This window comes from Schistocerca nitens, chromosome 1 (genome assembly GCF_023898315.1).
Source record: "Schistocerca nitens isolate TAMUIC-IGC-003100 chromosome 1, iqSchNite1.1, whole genome shotgun sequence".
Taxonomy (NCBI): Eukaryota; Metazoa; Arthropoda; class Insecta; order Orthoptera; family Acrididae; genus Schistocerca; species Schistocerca nitens.
Window position 1 is genome coordinate 26,038,887 of NC_064614.1, and position 21,001 is coordinate 26,059,887.

The window sequence follows — 21,001 nt, forward strand, 5'->3', positions numbered from 1 at the left end:
ATGCCTTCACACTGGGAGTTGTGGTGGCAATTGTAGGCCTAGCACAAAAAAGGCGAATGTGTCCTGGACGGAGCTGGGGATGTAAAAGAAGGGAATTAGCTTTTCAACTTCAGCTTTTCAGCTTCAATGACATGTAAATCAAAACATCTTGATACATTTGCGCTGTTTCACGAGTTTACCCTACTTCCCCAGCGCAGAGAGATCTCTTAACTACAAGGTGTTGGCACACCTGCATCTTGCAAATTCTAGGCTGAAGTCCCTGATCCTGTGCCAAAATCCAGAAGAGTCGTCAGCTGCAGAAAACAGTATATAATAACATATGGCAGAAGAGCATACATGTCGTAGCTAAAAAGGTGTTCCTGGAGGGATAAATTTCTAGGGTGGATTTCTTCTTGGTGGGGCGCTAAAACATTTTTTTTATTTCTGGGCGTGGTGGGGGAGTGAGGGTTGACTTTTTACTCCGAGGGGTCCATTTCTACCCAAACGCACTCCCTGTTACACGTATGGTGAGTGGTGTAAGATTAAATAGACACAAATTCATGTGCTTATACGGCGTGGGTTGCATCTACGATAGAAAGTATCCGAGAGTGAAAGTGCAATTATAATACAAAGTATCCCAGAATGGGGATGCATGCATCCTAATCTTTAATGACACGTTGTGTCGTATTGCGTGACATGACAAATGCCATGTTGGATGAAATGATGGCATGTGTCATGTTATACAACGCAACATAATGTATCATGTTGCTTTACTTGACACGCCTCATTATGTTACGTGACATGAGTACTGATACTAAAAAATAAAAAACAGCGAATATGTCAAGAGGTTTTGATTTAAGTGTCTTTGAAGCTGCGAGACAAGGCTAAAGGCTTCACCGCTTCTTTTAAATCCTTTACTCTGTCCAGGACATTTCGCCTTTTTTGTGTTATGACAGGAGCATTTTTCATTCTGGCAGATATCCATTCAAGAATGTAGGGGTCGCTTCTTACAAGTGTTTAGCATTTCCTGGCACATTTCCTGTGTCTGTCTTTTGTACTTATTTTTATCTCCCCAGTTTATCTGTCTCCAATAACTTATCATATTTTTCCTTGAGCTAGTTTGAACTTGAGTACTTGTAATCTCCAACAGAACTTTAACGAGCTATTTCATTTTCACACTTCTTTCTGACAGGGTGCAGAGCCATTATGAACATTATTTGCATGTGTTATATCTGTATACGCAACGTTTTATCAGATATTTGAAATCATTTACTAAGTGGAAACACAGCGATGCCCTGCAAGCGGTGGCTTCAATATGGGAACGCTACAGACACCAGCTCCAGTGAGCGTTCTCGTCTGGGGCCCCGCGACCACGGCCGCTGACGACTTAACCCAATCCAGTGTACACAGCCATAACGTTCCCCGGCGGCATTTACTCGCATGATCGGAGCGCCCACAGAGATTACTGCCACTTCCATGTCGTTACTACTCAAACAAACTTCGTTATTTCCAACAGTACTTGTTTTCAGAATATTATACTCTTTGTATTTTCATAATAATTTACGTAAATTAATGGAAATTTCATGGCGTAATTCTATGTATTTGTTGTGCAAATATAATACTCTTCCGGTATACGTTTTTGATATATCTTTCAATTCAACGTTCTAATTTGTTTAATAAGTGAACAAGTCAATGATGCACTGATTCCTGTTTTAAGAAGCAGCAAGCACAAAATGGAAACAAATACCAATCTGAGAATCGAGAACCTTGGTCTCGGTTTGGTCAACTAAAACAAATACACATCTGCGAACTGAAACGCAAAAACTGGGAAGCGAGGAAGGAGAAGCAAAATTCAGTGGACGTAGTTTAGGTAATCGTCTTTCTAGGCTTATTATCATAATTTGAAGAAACAAGCGAATGATATCAAAAGAACGCACAGATTTAGCGTAAGTGAACGTATTCAGTACAGTTAGATCATCTGTATATGACAACATAAGGTTTTTAGATACCGGTACCTTAATAAATTACACGTTACTGGTAATCCTATGTGCCGTTTCGGGACACGTACTTCTGCAAAATGATTCCATAGACAGGAAGATTTTCCTCCTAACTAGAGAATAAATTAAATGTTTGTAAATGTCAATCTTCAACTATTCACAATTTATATGACTGCTTATGGAACTTTTTAACTTTTGCACAACGATAATTCCAAATAATGTAAGAAAAATTTCTCTGCATATTGCACATCTTTTCGGAAACCCATGTTCTAGAAAAAAAAAGTTGTTTATTACTTCTGACAACCATATCAAAATAATTTTTTAGCAATGAACAGTGCCAATAGAACGATTTCAGTACTTAAAGCATGCATCCAATATTTTCCTATTAACAATTATTCCATTGAACAATAGAGGAGACTGTTTTTCAACAATCACAAGCGATTAAACGTTAAATTTGTCAAAAGAAAAATATACTGTCACTAGCAAAAGAAAAAAGAAACAGTATATTTCTCTTTACTGTTCTGGTGAAACGCTTACAAACATGAAGAAAATAATTTTTTATGAGATATCTTTAATAGTCGTAATGATAAGGTAGTACAGGATCGCATCCGCTATTCGAATAACTTTAAAATTCCGGAACAGTTTTAATGTCGAAAATGTTATTTCACTCTTAAATTATTTGGAGATATTAAAATGCTCAATTCTCAATGCACTCACACTGCGATATATGGAATTGTTAATTGGACTATGAATATATTAAAATACAATGTTTTTAAAATGAGCTCTAATGAGGAACAACACACACGCAGATGTCACGCGTGGTGGAGGGTACCCTGTTCCACTGTTAGTCATTTCCTTTCCTGTTCTACTTGCAAATCGAGCGAGGGAAAAACGACTATCTGTATACCTCCGTATAAGCCCCAATATCTCGTATCTTATCTTCGTCGTCCTTACGCTCTATGTATGTTGGTGGTAGTAGAATAGTTCGGCAGTCAGCTTCGAATTCCGGTTCTCTAAATTTTCTCAGTAGTGTTTCTCGTAAAGAACGCCGCTTTCACTCCAGAGACTGCCATTTGGGCTCCCGAAACATCTCCGTAACACGTGTACGTGTCGCTCGAACCTACCGGTAACAAATCTAGCAGCCCGACTCTGAAGCTTCGATGTCTTCCTTTAATCTGACCTGGTACGGATCCCAAACACTCAAACAGTACTCAAGAATAGGTCGCACCAGCGTTCCATATGCTGTCTCCTTTACAGATGAAGCACACTTTCCCAAAATTCTCCCAATAAACGGAAGCCGGCCAGTGTGGCCGAGCGGTTCTAGGCGCTTCAGTCTGGAACCGCGCGGCCGCTACGGTCGTTGGTTCGAATCCTGCCTCGGGCATGGATGTGTGTGATGTCCTTAGGTTAGTTAGGTTTAAGTAGTTCTAAGTTCTAGGGGACTGATGACCACAGATGTCAAGTCCCATAGTGCTCAGAACCAACCACTGTATTCGAACATTAAGGATACGTTTTCCCTACACGTCGGCATTAATTCACTTTTTTCTACATTTAGAGCTAGCATCCATTCATCACACTAACTAGAAATTTTGTCTAGGTCATCTTGTATCCTCCTATGGTCATTCAACTTTGATACCTTACCGTACACCACAGCATCATCAGCAAACAACTGCAGATTACTGCCCATCCTACCTGCCAAATAATTACGTGTACAGAGAAAAACAGCGATCCTGCCACACATCCCTGGGACACTCCTGATGATACCTCTATCTCTGGTGAACATTCGCCGTCGAGGACAACATACTGTGTTCTATAATTTTAAACGTCTTCGAGGCACTCACGTATCAGTGAACCTATTCCATAAGCACGTACCTTCGTTAACACTCTGCAATGGGGCACCGTGTCAAATGCTTTCCGGAAATCTAGAAATATGGAATCTGCTTGTTGTCCTTCATCCATAGTTTGCAGTACAGCATGTGAGAAAAGGGCAAGCTGAGTTTCGCGAGAGCAACATTTTCTAAAACCGTGCTGATTCGTGGACCTCAGCTTCTCGGTCTCAACAAAATTTATTATATTCGAACTGAGAATGTGTTCAACGATTCTACAGCAAACCGAAGTTAGGGACATTGGTCTGTAATTTTGGGGGTCTGTTCTTTTATCCCTTAATACGAGGGGCGTTCAGAAAGTAAGCTCCGATCGGTCGCGAAATGGAAACGACTATGAAAATCCGATAAAGCTTTGCACAGATGTGTTGGGTAGTGTCTCTAGTATAACCCCAGTTAGCATCACGTCGCTCTTCTCATTTCTGAGCTCGCAGTGAGTGCGTAAAGATGTCTAGAAAATAGTGTCTGCCGCCAAGTACGAGGGCCTGGTGAGAAATTTCGCCTGAAGCTATGCAGCTAACATTACATAACTGTCGTGCTGTTTCTTCTTCAAGACAATTCTCAGCCGCATTCTGCAGGGGCAATGAAGATGCTCCTGCATCGTTTTCAAATGGAAATGTGAGATTACCCACAATACAGTCCGCAATTGTCTTCCCCTGAGTTTCATCTCTGGTCACATGAACCGCTGTCTTTGAAGACAACATTTTGACACAGACAACGAGGTGTAGGCCAGCGTGGAGAATTGGCGGAAAGCACTGGCGGCTGCCTTCTATGATGAGGCTACTGAAAAGTTGGTACAACGCTATGACAAAAGTCTAAGTCAGAACGGCGACTACGTAGAGAAGTAGCTGAAAGGTGTAGCTAATTGTTACAAGTAAAACATTTCTGATGTTCACTGTGGTTTCAATTTGGCAATCAATCGGAGCTTACTTTCTGAACAGGCCTCGTATATAGGAGTGACCTGCGTTTTAAGGGGCCAATGCCGTAGAGTACTTTCGTAAAACCGAATTGTGATTGCATTCGGACCTTGTGACTTACTTGCTTTTGGATCTTTCAGTTGTTTCTCTACGCCAGGGATGCTTATTACTATGTCGTCCCCGCACGAAACCGCCCGGCGGATTAGTGTCGAGGTCCGGTGTGTCGGCCAGTCTGTGGCCGGTTTTTAACGCGGTTTCCCAACCGCCTCGGCAAATTCGGGCTACTTCCCCTTATTCTGCCTCAGTTACACAATGATGGCGAGTACGCGTACACCATAAGTACTCTACCACGCAAACATTGGGGTTACACTCGTCTGGTGTGAGACGTTCCCTGGGGGGTCCACTGGGGGCCGAGCCCCACAATAACCCTGGGTTCGGTGTGGGGCGGCGGTGGGGTTAGCGGACTGCTGTAGCCTGTTGTGGGGTTGTGTACCACTGCGGACTACGGCGGGTACGAGGCCTCTCCGTCATTTCTAGTACAGTACAACAGAATACTACGCCGTCCATACTAGAGTCTGTCCGATGTTTAGATGAGAGTATGTTTGTAAGATTCTCCTGCTTGAACGAATTCTTGAACGCGAAATTTAAAACTTCAGCTTTTGGTTTGCTATCTTCAACTGCGACACCAAAATGGCTGGCTCTGAGCACTATGGGACTCAACTGCTGAGGTTATTAGTCCCCTAGAACTTAGAACTAGTTAAACCTAACTAACCTAAGGACATCACAAACATCCATGCCCGAGGCAGGATTCGAACCTGCGACCGTAGCGGTCTTGCGGTTCCAGACTGCAGCGCCTTTAACCGCACGGCCACTTCGGCCGGCTGCGACACCAGACTGATCAACAAGGGACTGGGTGAAAGCTTTAGACCCGCTTAGGGGTCTCACATAGGACAAGAATTTTCTCGTGTTCTCTGCCAGATCTTAACGTTAACACCAATAGCACTATGAGTGCAAAACATACCTGTTGCAGTAATTTGTTATTTAAATAGTTGACGCAGTTACTGTCTTTCGAAAAAAACATTGTTTCTGGTGGGATGAAATTGAGAAGTTGCCGGAAAAAATGCAACACTCACAAGGATAAGACCATTTTATTGGCAAGTGCTGTGACAGTTAGTTCGTCATTATAGGAGTATATGATAACAAATTCAGAACAAACGAAACACACATGTTGCAATAAAGGCTGCCCAAACAGTCGCTTCAATACACATCCTCTGGTGGCAACGCAGTCGTGTGTTCTAAGCAAACGATCATAAAAGCGGCGTTGGCATCCTGGAGTAGATTGTCCCAAGCATACTGCACCCTTTGTTGCAATTAGTCAGTGTTTCTTGCAGGCCCTGGAGCCATTTCACCAAGCCCAATATGTTTCCAATCGGCGGCAGATCTGGTGCTGTTGCTGTTCACGGAAATTGTTTTCCGACCACAAAGGCTGATTGGCCATTTGGAGGATGGGACCAAACAGCGAGGTCATCGGTCTCATCGGAATAGGGAAGGATGGGGAAGGAAATCGGCCGTGCCCTTTCACAGGAACCCTCCCGGAATTTGCGTGAAGCGATGTAGAGAAATCACGGAAAACCTAAATCAGGATGGCCGGACGCGGTTTTGAACGAACGCCTTCCCGAATGCGAGTCAAGTGTGGTAACCACTGCGCCACCTCGCTCGGTCCCAACACAAAGAACTAGTTGCATCACAGTAGCCATCTGTGGACGTGCATTGTCCTGCTGAAAAAGTACATACATCACTTTCCTGCAGAAGAAAGGGCAGTAGCACGGGGATAACAACCTGTGCAATGTGGCGGACACTGGTTACCTTACACTGTAGTGATGGGGAGCTCGTGAATGAGTCGTTCAAATGAACGCTTCACTCCAGTGAAGTGTGAACTAACCACTCAATTTCAATGAACTGGTACTTCAAACTCTTCACAGATAACACACTCCATACTTTTTTCTAGTTCACTCACTCTCTTCCCCTCTCCCTCATCCCATTACATCGGCGCTACGTCACTCATTCTCCCTTCACTTCAGTTCCCCCTCTACTGCCTGTCGACGAATCGCGCGGCGTTTGTGGGAAACGATATGTTTGCGAGGGGTTGCGGTGGTGAGGGGCGAGGGGAAGGCAGCGTCAGCTGCTTCCTGCAGTCCTGACATCATTACCCGTGACTATTTGTGCAGTTCAGTTATACTTCGCGTCTGCCGGTAGCCTACCGTTGGCAGCGCTTGCGGACCATTGAATATTACAGATACAAACGAAGACGCTGGCTGTGTGAGCACGCACAGCCAACATGAAAATAAGAGGTTTGTTAATAACACTGAAAGAGGGATTTTACCTGAAATCGTACCAATGACTACAGGTGACAGTTTAAACTGTTTTGAATCTGGAGGGTTATTATTCTCAACAAAAATAAAATCTACAGGAAAACTTCTGAATAATCACTTAACGTACATATATAGACTGTGCGACAGTGGTAAACATACACATTCTATTTTGGATTAAATTTTAAAAGGAACATAAAATTGGACTGCATTTCGTTGGTAGCCCTAGTTTTCAGTCCATAAATACAACAAATAATGTTTCACTTGGCAGATAAAGACTTTTTTGGGCGCTTCATGAGAAAATGTCGAGCTTCATTAAATGTATCACCTTCTTTATATGTGACAGGCTTCTCTGTTTATCTTTCCTTTGTTCCCTTCGACCATGCTCTATTTAAGTTAACTCAGACGCTGTAAGAGCGTAAAACGTTGCGTGCACGTTACTGCATAGTTCGGCCATCTGTTGGTAAAATTATGAAGTATTACGAAGCTTTATTGTACGAGCGAGGCGAAGCGAGCATAGCCGCGGCTGAGCGGCGAACTGGGCAACTTCGCCAGGCTTCCGTACTTCGTGAATGAACTACTTCATTTGAACGCTTCACGGCAAAGAGTGAAATGAATGAAGCAGTTCACGGGAATGAACGAGTTCGACCCATCTCTATTACACTGTAGAAACACAAGACGTGACCGCGACCTCTAAGTGATGGCTCTCCACACCATGAAGCCTGGGGTGCGACCTGTTTTGCATGGGCGAATGCATCGCAGAATGGGCCGCTAACCAGATCTACGACGTACACGTGTAGACTGCTTCCATCATTCTCATACAGACAGAACCTACTCTCACCACTGAAGACGACAGAGGGCCATTCCACCCTCCAGTCGACTCTCTCACGACACCAGTGTAGCCGTGCTTGGCTGTGTCATGGTGTCGGTGGCTGTCTGGCCACAGGGACGTGTGTCTTACAAGGGGAGGCCGCCAATTGTGAAATTCAGATTCGTTTCATACTGCGCATAATAAAAGCTCATGGCCAGAGGTGTAATATGGCAAAGCACCAAGATGCACTTCTCAGCCGCTGTCGAGAAAATCGACAGTTAAAAGAAACCGTTGCGGTGAAATACTCTCTACGATTAATAATCTTCCACAGCGTCGTGGCGCAGCGGTAAGCGCTCGGGTTTGTAATCCGAAGGTCGCCGGATCGAATCTCGCACCATGCCTTTTTTTTAGTATTTGTTTTTTATAATTCAGATGTGTGTGTGTATATATATATATATATATATATATATATATATATATATATATATATAATTCCCGGCAATCAGTTGCAACAATTACGCATATAATAAGTTGTTGAAAGTCGTTTGTCGTGGAAAAACAGGCGACTTCGAACATCATTATGTTTTCCGCAAACAAAGTTGTATTTCACAAATGTTATTAATTGTCTTCATAATGTTAACCACGTATAGTTAACGGAAGACGTAGAAACGATATTCCGAAACGAATACGTATAGCGTAAGTCAAACGTTCGAATTAGAACAGAGACCCCACGAACACAAATTTGCTGTGGCAGGTATGAAATATAAACTCCGTTACTCGCTCGTTACACTTGAAGGACAGATATTGAATGGGCCGAAACGAGCCGCCGTATAACAGCGTAGTTGCCTGCTAACTTCGAAAGAAGGTAGATGTGTTCCCTAGCGCAACTTATAACATCGTCGAAAATCAGTGCGGACGGGAGAGCTTTGGTACACCCTGTTAAACAAACGGAAAAACGGAGGCGGTACAATTGGAGAGCGATCCGCCTTCACCAGCATGCATAAGCAATTCATTAATAGTATATATATATATATATATATATATATATATATATATATATATATATATATATATATATATATATTTGAATTACAAAAAACTAATAATTAAAAAAATTGCATCGCGCGAGATTCGATCCGGCGTCTTTCGGATTACGAATCGGAGCGCTTACCGCTGCGCCACGACGCTGTAGAAAACTATTAATCGTAGAGAGTATTTCACCGCAACGGTTTCTTTTAACTGTCGATTTTCTCGACAACGGCTGAGAAGTGCATCTTGGTGCTTTGCCACATTACACCTCTGGTCATGAGCTTTTATTATGCGCAGTATGAATCCAATCTGAATTTCACAATTGGCGGCCTCCCCTTGTTAGTCCTGCTGCGATCAGGCCGTCCGCAGTGGTCCTCAATAACAGAGCAGGTGCAACATGTGTCCGAATTTCTTCCCTAGATGATGTTCGGTCGGCCACCGCGGCTCGAACAGTGCGTCGATCTTTAAGTGCGCCTGTACTATGTGCACGTCCATAATCTGGTCTAAAGCTGTGGCAATGTTCCACAGCTCACTGAGGAAAGCAGCGACACACCGCCGATACACTGTACCCTACATGTGCGTTACAACTGCCCACGTCGCGTTGTGCCAACTCCACTGTAGCTTGAATGGATTTTTAAGTTTGTTTCATATGCCCGACTTCTAATTTCACCACACAAGTCTCCAGGGTTGAGCAGTTATTGCCCAACGACGACACGCAATACAGTTTGCTAAAGCGGAGTTCGCCGTTATTAATTATGTTTTTAGATTTCATTTTATTACTCGTACAGAGACTCAACGTTCCCTTGTTTAACAGCGCGTCGTCAAAATAAGTATGAAATGCTAATGTCTTTGCAATACATAATGTTGACTAACGAGTTAAAGTTCGTACCTATTTTGCCATTTTAGAGAAGAGAAATCTTAAGCGCTTCTGCTTCTATAGTCTCAGTATCAAATGTTCACTAATTTCAATTTACTTCCTATCTCAGTTCAGTATTTAACACAAATAATATATCAATGTCATTTCAGAGATGTTACGTCGGTTCCACACTAACGGGTAACACGTAATTGTCATTTAACATCACTTTTATTAATAATCCTTTTTCTTATGACGTAAATCTTAATGAAGGAGGAAGGAGGGATTGATCCTAATCATGAGATAATAGCTTTTAATGAGCCCGCAATCGTTAATTAAATAAAAAGTCAAGTTCAAGGATGATACGCGAACAACTTTCGTTACGTCCGTTTTCACGTATCTGTCAAAACTTATCCTGTCGTCCACAATTCAAATTAACACTGACGTTAACCCCTTTTGTCAGAACATCGAATCGTAACTATTATGTGACAGATTATTCTAGTCTCCGAATTAATTTCTTTCAGATACGCGCACGACCGAACAGCAGAACGGAACACAAACGACTTGTTTTAACAACCGAACAACGCAATGACGTTACATTACGACAATGTCCGCCCAATGAACATCTCTTTGACTTTATCTTTCCTACTCTGCTTAAATAAATTATTCCTAATTACAATTTATTCAGCTATTTAACGAAAACATCCACCAAAAAATAAAATAAATTTATCCCAACGTAAAAGATCCATTACAGCGTCCACCCATCTTCCCACAGCCCCACAATGCCACCCCATTCAAATGATTGCAGTTGTTCAATAGGAAAACGTAATCGTCGGTGGGGCATGGTTGTCCCTAGAATGAATGTTGCAATCGCTGTTCACCTCTAAACTCAGTACAGCTATCGCCTGTAAAATATAAACTTTCAAGGCCGGTAATATAACAGTTAATAAATATTCCGGGCCATTATGCAGTGTTCGGATAGATTTCACATTAAAATCCAACGTTTTGTCCCCACCTGAGGAGTACATTTTCAAGGGCGATTTAGCCTATTTGAGTGTCCGATTCGCACCCTGGCTCACTACTGCAGGAAAATTCCGTTTCCGCGTGCTCCCAGGCTTTGGAGTGACATAACGTGCTTTGGATACCTGGCCGCTTGGCCGCTGTCAGCTGCTGTCGTCCACCGTTGCTATCACCTCTATGATGATAGCAACATACACATACACTTACACATCTTCCTTTCCACAAGTATCTCAATGGAATTAATCCGAAGATTCAGTTCACCATGTAAGAGAAAGAAGGTGGAAGATTAAATTTTCTTGATATGCCAGTTTTCAAGAAATAAGGTGGTAGCTTACGCCACATGGTTTACCGAAAAACTACGCAACTACGCACGCAGACCGTTACCTACACCGGGATTCGAACCACCACCCACAACAAAAGCGAGGCGGTTAGAGCAAGGAATTTTTGCGAACCAGAGCTGCTTGATGCGGAATTAAAACACCTCGCCAATGCATTGTTCGAGGATGGCTATTCGTCCGCTAAGGTAAAAAGCGCGTTAAAAGCGCCGCGGAAAGATCGTAGTGGTGCAGAAGCGCCTGTTAACTCGTAAGTTTTCCTGCAATTACTGACAGTATAGGGAAAAATCTTCACGAAACGGATCATCGCGGTAATATACAAACCCACCCGGAAGGCGTTCGTTCTTTCCGCCCGCTATACGAGTTTGGAATAATAGAAAACTGTGAAGGTGGTTCGCTGAACCCTCTGCCAGGCACTTAAATGTGATCTGCAAAGTATCCATGTAGATGTAGATGTAGAAGCTACAGGATCACCTAAAACTGGCCAAGGATGCTCGCAAACCGCTGGAAAAAGCAGGAATTTATAGGATTCCGTTTAGTTGTGGGGAGGCGTGCGTGGGTACTGCAAGAACGGTCAAAAAGCGAGTGACAGACCAATCGTTGCAGAATATGCTTTGCAGCCAAGGAGACCACCACATTCATTTTGGTAGGACTCATATACTGGCAGCCACAAGCAGATACTATGAAAGGCCATACAGAGAGGCCATAGAGATTTTTAAACACCGCAGGAATTTCAATAGGAAGGAGGTGGGCGAGAACTTGAATGAGATCTGGATCCCGGTGCTGAAGAAGATGGGTGGGTACCAGTCTTCCACCATGTTCTGGCAGGAATAGCGGACGATAGCGCGCGACAACACCCAAGTGGTTCCGGGTATTCAGAGGATGTGACGTCATGCCACTGCTCGGGAATACGCGCAAACAGAATTTTGCTGCAATCAGCAGCGAACCAGTGTGTAAAACGGACGCTGAAGAAGCTACGATCCCCACTGAAAATGTCCTCCGCAGATGGGTTTTAATGTTAAATCAGTCTGACCACAGCACAATAGCCAGAAATATTTTATTACTTACGAGTTATTGTCTGCAGAAAAATACCAGATGGGGGCACTAAAAGCCTCTTGAGCCCCAGTTGATCGCCGATGATGATGAAACGAAAGTATGGCACTGATGTCTGCGAGTTTCCACCTCGGGAAGATCGGCGTGACTTGCATATTGACATGTCGATGACGATGAAATGATGATGAGTACAACACAACACCCAATCCACGATCGGAGAAAATCTCCCACCTGGCCGGGAATCGAAAACGGGCCCACTGCATGGCAATCAGAAGCGGTAACCATTCAGGTAAGGAGGCGGACTGTTATACCGTGACGTCGTTGTCTTGTGTTGTAAGGCGCCACGTAGACGATTTGTGTATGTACATGTGTATGTCGTCGTTGTTGTCTCTTCTTTCCCTCGTCGATAGCCGGCCGAAGTGGCCGTGCGGTTAAAGGCGCTGCAGTCTGAAACCGCAAGACCGCTACGGTCGCAGGTTCGAATCCTGCCTCGGGCATGGATGTTTGTGATGTCCTTAGGTTAGTTAGGTTTAAGTAGTTCTAAGTTCTAGGGGACTAATGACCTCAGAAGTTGAGTCCCGTAGTGCTCAGAGCCATCCTCGTCGATATCAGAGCGTGAGAAATGTTTATGTTTGTGTTTACCTATTTGTTGTTGACAACACACAACTACACGGCCACGATGCCACCTGATTCCAGAATAGCCAGCTTAATATAGTATAAAGATAGTGGGATTCGACGCAGCGTTATTTAAGTGTGATTTTATTCTTAACATAATCTTTGAGACTCTAAGAACCAGTTACTCTTAATCAGGCCCAAAACTCGACTTGTAAAGAGAGCACTTGCGACCCGTCTGTCACAATATTAATAATACGTAAGGCTCTACACCACTATAAGAAAATATCACTGTTCATGAAATAACAAAATATACGAATAAACTTCTTTATATCTTTCCTTTTACTCAATCAAACGATTTCAAATGTTTATTTCGCACCCACAAATCGTTCACACCTCGATCTAGCGTGTAAATGTGTGCATGAAAAATAGTACAGTGTTTCTGCTAATAACCACGTATGAACTTTTGGGTTGCTAGGCTACTTCGACCAACAGAATTTATATAGCATTTTGAAATTGATCTTTCTATCCAAACTTACGTCCTCCACAATGGCCCATCAACAGAGGGATAACCATAAAATATTCTACCCTTTTCCGATAGTTAAGAATTCGCGTAAATTGTATTTTGGTGAGTTTAAAGCAAACCATCGGCGGCGCGAAAGCAGTCTTGATACCGCGACACACTCGCGACGCTTACCAGCCCGTCACGAAATTGACCTGCGTACATCTACAATCAATTCCAAGGCCATAATTCGCCCTACACGATAGTGTGCAATTGAACTTCGTCAAATCAATTATTTCTCGAAACTCAATCAATGAGCCCGACACTGACCGTTCATAAACACACAATTAACACTCTTTTTTTCCTAAGAGTAAAAGAATAACGTCACGTCATCTACATAGTTATTAAAATACACTACTGGCCATTTCAGATTGCTACACCACGAAGATGACGTGCTGCAGACGCGAAATTTAACCGACAGGAAGAAGATGCTGTGATATGTAAGTGATTAGCTTTTTAGAGCATTCACACAAGGTTGGCGCCGGTGACGACACCTACAACGTGCTGACATGAGGAAAGTTTCCAAGTGATTTCTCATACACAAACAGTAGTTGACCGGCGTTGACTGGTGAAACATTGTTGTCATGCCTCGTGTAAGGAGGAGGAATGCGAACCATCACGTATCCGAATTTGGTAAAGGTCGGATTGTGGCCTATCGCGGTTGCGGTTTACCTTATCGCGACATTGCTGCTCGCGTTGGTCGAGATCCAGTGATTTTTAGCAGAATATGGAATCGGTGGGTTCAGGAGGGTAATACGGAACGCTGTGCTGGAACCCAACGGCCTCGTATCACTAGCAGTCGAGATGACAGGCATCTTATCCGCATGGCTGTAACGGCTCGTGCAGCCACGTCTCGATCCCTGAGCCAACAGATGGGGACGTTTGCAAGACAACAACCATCTGCACGAACAGTTCGACGACGTTTGCAGCAGCATTGACTATCAGCTCGGAGACCATGGCTGCGGTTACCCTTGAAGCCGCATTACAGACAGGAGCGCCTGCGACGGTGTACTCAACGACGAACCTGGATGCACGAATGGCAAAACGTCATTTTTTCGGACGAATCCAGGTTCTGTTTACAGCATCATGATGGTCGCATCCGTGTTTGTCGACATCGCGGTGAACGCACATTGGAAGCGTGTATTCGTCATCGCCATACTGGCGTATCACCCGGCGTAATGGTATGGGGTGCCATTGGTTACACGTCTCGGTCACCTCTTGTACGCATTGACGGAACTTTGAACAGTGGATGTTATATTTCAGATGTGTTACGACCCGTGGCTCTACCCTTCATTCGATCCCCGCGAAACCGTACATTTCAGCAGGATAATGCACGACCGCATGTTGCAGGTCCTGTACGGGTCTTTCTGGATACAGAAAATGTTCGACTGCTGCCCTGGCTAGCGCATTCTCCAGATCTCTCACCAATTGAAAACGTCTGGTCAATGGTGGCCGAGCAACTGGCTCGTCACAACACGCCAGTCACTATCTTGATGAACTGTGGTATCGCGTTGAAGCTGCATGGGCAGCTGTACCTGTACACGCCATCCAAGCTATGTTTGACTCAATGCCCAGGCGTATCAAGGCCGTTATTACGGCCAGAGGTGGTTGTTCTGGGTACTGATTTCTCAGGATCTATGCACCCAAGTTGCGTGAAAATGTAATCAAATGTCAGTTCTAGTATAATATATTTGTCCAATGAATACCCGTTTATGATCTGCATTTCTTCTTGGTGTAGCAATTTTAATGGCCAGTAGTGTATTATTCCACATGACCTCAAATATTTATCGTCATTATATTTTAACTTTAGGCCAATCAGAAAAAATATGATTTACTATCGGAAAACAAAACATAACAGATCGCAAATTGCACGTAACTAAATGACAACTTTGCATAGCGTCGGGACTTAATCACGCAAAACTATATAAAGAAATGCCCGAAGTCTCAATTTCTCCATACCAACTGACAGATACTGAAACGCGTACGTTTCATGTTTTCATTAACAGCGATGGCGAGGCATGACAGAATCTCTGACAAGAGAGTTATTTATCGTTGCTAGTCTGCGCTTGACCGCGCGAGAGTCCAGTTGCGTGTAGCGAGTCGGCAGGAACAGTCCAGTTGCGAGTTGGACTCAGTCGAAGTAGTGTGTGAGGAGTCGTCGGGCGTCGACATGGGTCTCTGGTCAAGGTTCGGGACGAGGTATATTGTTAAATAAGGTAATGAAGCAGCATTGCGCACATTTGATAATGTAATGTATGTTAATTGTAATCAATTTGTTCAAGAAATGCCCCAATAATAATTTTGTTTTCAAAGCAATCGTTTTTAAGAAAAGAATCATTCCAATTGAAACAATATTTCCTGTGCTTTTCCTCCCTGAATCAATTTAGCAGATTAATTTTTGGACAGGACCTAAGGTCAGCGATGCTGCCCTATTATTGTGGGTTTAATGATTAATCTTGATTTCTCAATTTTTTGTGTCGAGTTTACATTTGGGTCATTATTATTCTATAATTTTTGTGGGGAGCAAACATTTGGCTCGTTTTCATTATCATAGACTTTTCTTTTATTTCTGATGGAAGGTTGCGTTTGGCACGATAACCATTTACATTTAATTATTGTCATTTAATATTTCTGCGGGGAGGTTACAATACAAATAAGATATTCAAGACTCCATAGATCAATCTAGACCTGTAATGTTATGCGGTGACAAATGAATCACTAACACTACAGCCCTTCAGTATGCACAAATTATATCTGGCGTCACTGAACACCGTCCTTGAGGGTGCAGCAATATATTTTTCGGGCAGTGTAAGAGTCGAGGGGCATGAAAGGGAAGCAGTGGTTGGGAAGGGAGTGAGACAGGGTTGTAGGCTCTCTCTGATGTTATTCAATCTGTATATTGAGCAAGCAGTAAAGGAAACAAAAGAAAAATTCGGAGTAAGTATTAAAATCCATGCAGAAGAAATAAAAACTTTGAGGTTAGCCGATGACATTGTAATTCTGTCAGAGACAGCAAAGGACTTGTAAGAGCAGTTGAACGGAATGGACAGTGTCTTGAAAGGAGGGTATAAGATGAACATCAACAAAAGCAAAACGAGGATATTGGAATGTAGTTTAATTAAGTCGGGTGATGCTGAGGGAGTTAGATTAGGAAATGAGACACTTAAAGTAGTAAAGGAGTTTTGCTAGTTGGGGAGCAAAGTAACTGATGATGGTCGAAGTAGATAGGATATAAAATGTAGACTGCCAATGGCAAGGAAAGCGTTTCTGAAGAAGAGAAATTTGTTAACATCGAGTATAGATTTAAGTGTCAGGAAGTCGTTTCTGGAAGTGTTTGTATGGAGTGTAGCCGTGTATGGAAGTGAAACATGGACGATAAATAGTTTGGGCAAGAAGACAATAGAAGCTTTCGAAATGTGGTGCTACAGAAGAATGCTGAAGATTAGATGGGTAGATCACGTAACTAATGAGGAGGTATTGAATAGGATTGGAGAGAAGAGGAGTTTGTGGCACAACTTGACAAGAAGAAGGGATCGGCTGGTAGGGCATGTTCTGAGGCATCATGGGATCACAAGTTTGGCATTGGAGGGCAGTGTGGGGGGTAGAAATCGTATAGGGAGACCAAGAGATGAATACACTAAGCAGATTGAGAAGGATGCAGGCTGCAGTAGGTACTGGGAGATGAAGGAGCTTGCACAGGATAGAGTAGCATGGGGAGCTGCATCAAACGAGTCTCAGGACTGAAGACCACAACAACAACAAGAGCGCGAGGCTGGTCTACTCACTGCTGACGGAGAGCTGGACCTCGCCGCGCGCCACCTCGCCCGTGGTGCCGCGCACCTTGCACACGTACGAGCCGGCGTCCACGCTGGGGTCGACGTGCAGCACGTGCAGCGCCGCGCCGCCCTCGCGCAGCTCGTGGCGCAGGTCCGCCTTCACGGTCAGCCCGCGCCGCTCCCACGAGATGGAGCTCACCGGGTAGCCGGCGTAGGGGCAGCGCAGCGTCGCGTTCCCGGACTCCACGGCGCGCACCGGCCCGGGCAGTTGCCGCACGTAGGGCGGCCCTGTACAGCAGCACGCAGCGAGCGTTTTAATGGGCCGCAGCGGAGCGGGGCACACAGAGTCAGCTACAAAAGAACAACACAGCACTGCAGTTCTGAATCAGTTTTAGGATTCCGTACCCCAGTCGGTAAAAACGGAATCCTTACACATACAGGACCACTTCGTTGCTCATTTGTCTGTCTGTCTGCCTGCCAAGACTCCTTTTCCTCACAAGGGCCCGTGTCTCTATTGTCAGGGTTTTCGAAAATTATTGAAAAAGTGTTCCTTTCAAAACTAATTACATTCTTCGACAAGAGTAATATTATTTCTGGATGTCAACATGGCTTCAGACCACAGAGATCAATTGAAACTGCCACTTTCAATCTGATAAACCATGTCCTAAATGCAGTGGACAACCACAGAAATATCTCAGGTTTATTCTTGGACCTAACAAAAGCTTTTGATGTGATTGATCATTCTATACTCCTGAGGAAGCTCGAATGGAATGGTGTAAGAGGTGTGCCAAATCAGTGGATTAAATCATATTTGGAATATCGCTCTCAGGTAACTGAAATTAAGTACATGGAAGGAAATGAACTCCAGGTACACCTTTCAGAACCATGTGGACTAAGTCATGGTGTTCCACAGGGCTCCATTTTAGGTCCCTTTTTCTTTTGGTCTACATTAATGATTTCCCATCACACGTTAGGGATTCTTAACCAGTACTGTTTGCAGATGACACCAGTCTATTGATTGAAGGGAATAATGAAGAAAGTCTTACTGCATCTGCAAAAGATATTACAAAAGGATTATCTGAATGGTTTACCAGAAACAGGCTAATAGTTAATCCCCAAAAAACGATACTCATCAATTTCCACACTGATCATAATAAAAATCCGGCACAACCTGTAATATGTATAGATAACCAAAACATTAGTGCTGTCAATGAAACTAAATTTCTTGGGATTCATATCCAGGAAAATCTTAATTGGAACACTCATATCACAGCCCTAAATTCAAAACTAGCAAAAATGAGCTATGTGGTAAGAATTCTCTGCAACAGTGCTAGTGCAGAAACGGTTAGGGCTGTATACTTTGCTCGTGTACATTCAGTACTGAAGTACAGTATCATTTTATAGGGAACTGTACATCAGGTCATAACGGTTTTCAGGAAACAAAAGGCAATTATAAGAATAATGAAACAAGTGGGCAGCAGAAAATTTTGCAAACCTTTCTTTAAAGATCTAAAGATCCTACCCCTTCCCTGCATTTATATAGAAGTAGTCACGCATGTCAAAAAAAGCATACTGAGAAAAGAAAACCCTTTTCCTCAAAACAAAAGCGTCCTTGATTACAGTATCAGGTCAGACAGCGACATACATGTTAATCATTGTAACACCACATTATGTCAAAAAGGTGTATATCATGCAGGAACAAAACTTTGCAACAGATTACCAAGACATATAAAATCTCTTACTGAACAACAAAGCTTTAAAAAGTCTGTGACATCCTACCTTCTGAAAAACTGCTACTATTCAATCTCACAGTATCTTATGCAAGAAAAAATGTAATTTGTATCTTTAATTGTAGAAATAAGTTATAAATATACAGTATTTCAAAAATTTGTAATTATTAACTGTATAGATCCAATTTGTCATAAAAATTTATAAAATGTATGTTTGACATTTGAAAATCCAATAGCTAAAAAGGTTTTCTGTCCAATATCCTGTGTACAATATATGTACTTAAAAAGAGATTTATATGGAGAAATAAATAAATAAATAAATAGGGAACCTCCCCATCGCACCGTCCTCAGATTTAGTTATAAGTTGGCGCAGTGGATAGGCCTTCATAGTTCCACACAACTTCTTCCTGTTTTCTCGATTGATCTGTGTTCAGTTTCTCAAGGCCTATTCACTGTGCCAACTTATAACTAAATCTGAGGGGTGTGTGATGGGGAGGTTCCCTTGTCAGGAACGCATAGAGGTATCACGCTGAAATTTATGTCACATACTAGGGTCTATGGCTCCTTGGTGATGTGAAAACGAGATCAAAAGACGCGGCCATGTGTGTGTCATATATTTCGATACTCGAAAACGCACTCTTTAAAACCTATAGAATATTTCCCGTTGACTCTGGGTAGTGAAAATTGACAAGAAGCAAAGTTTCACGGTACAAGAAAAGGAAAATTCCGAAAATTTTTAATTTCTGATTTATTATTTATTTATTTACACGAATTGGCCAACGAAGGACCGCGTTACAAATTCTATTTCATTTTAACTTTTTTCTTTCTCTTCTCTTGGGCTGCTCTTCTGCCCTCTGTCATTTTTGCCAGATGTTCAGCTGTTAGTTTCCTGTTGGTCTTCGGTTTGGGAGCCTCCTGAAAAAACTCGAGTTCAGTTATTGTCTTTCTGTACTTCTCCCTATTCATTGCGTCCATTTCTGTAAGTCTAAGTTCACTGAGGTCTTTCTTTACTCCTTGCAACCAAGAGTTGGGTGTTTTCCTCTGTTGAATTATATTGAAGATTTTCTTAGTTAATCTGCCATCATCCATTCTCACCAGATGACCAAAGAACATCAGCCTTCTCTTTCTCATTTCCGTTGTGACTGGATTAATAAATTGGTAGATCTTCTCAGTGCCCATCTTTTCCCACTTTTCACCAAATTTTTTTGTCTCCACCAAGAAACTTCCTCAGGATTACTCTTTTCTTCTTCTCGGGCTCATCTATTAGTCCTTTGTTCTTGAGGGAGCGTTTCTGCTGCATATTGAACTTCTGTTCTCCTCACTGTATAATAGTGTAATAACTTTGCATTTCGAGAAAGGCATTTTCTGTTGTACAGCTTCTGTGTCAAAATGTGTGCCCTCCTAAGTTTAGCTACTTGAAGTTTGACAGCTTCTTTTTCTATGCCAGTATTCATTATTGTTTCTCCCAAATATTTAAAGTGTTTGACTCTTTCGATACATCCAATAATTGTGTGCAATTCTTTGATTTTATTATATTTGTTAGACATGATTTAGTTTTTTATTGTCATATTTGTAAACCAAATTTAGCTGCATGATTTGCTAAGATTTCTATTTGTTTAATTGCATCTGTAATTTCTAATTATATTACATAAAATATTTTTTGCCGTTTGTTGTTCTTCTGTTAAGACCCCTTTTCCTCAGAAACTTGTAGAGATATCAAAATAAAATTTATGTCGGGTATTAAGGCGTACGTATCTACGGTCTCTTGGCAGTGTAAAAAATTTAAACTTTTAAGTTTGTGCAGTCAAACGATACGGCCATTTATGTCACGTGTATTTCGATACTCTCAAACCCACTTATCAAAAGCTATAGCATACTTCCCATTGACCTAAAATCATAAAATATGTCAAGAAGCAATGTTTCACAGTAAAAGCAAATGGAAGAACGCGAAAATCGTTAATTTGTAATAACATCAGATAAAAAATGTATTTGTTTGCTATTTTGTCGGTCTGTCTGTCCGTCTGTTAATACCCCATTTTCTCATGAATGGATAGAGGTGTTAAATTGAAGTTTAT

The 21,001-nt window shown here is 42.6% G+C and overlaps 1 protein-coding gene across 1 annotated transcript in view; it reads right to left on the bottom strand.

Annotated features, from left to right (window-relative positions):
• The window catches only part of LOC126257762 (Down syndrome cell adhesion molecule-like protein Dscam2), a 381,956-nt gene that overhangs the window by 189,459 nt on the left and 171,496 nt on the right, over positions 1 to 21,001 (bottom strand). The window contains exon 6 of the mRNA XM_049955588.1: positions 17,206 to 17,484. Within this exon, the coding sequence (XP_049811545.1) occupies positions 17,206 to 17,484 (279 nt within the window). The remainder of the gene's footprint in view (positions 1 to 17,205; positions 17,485 to 21,001) is intronic.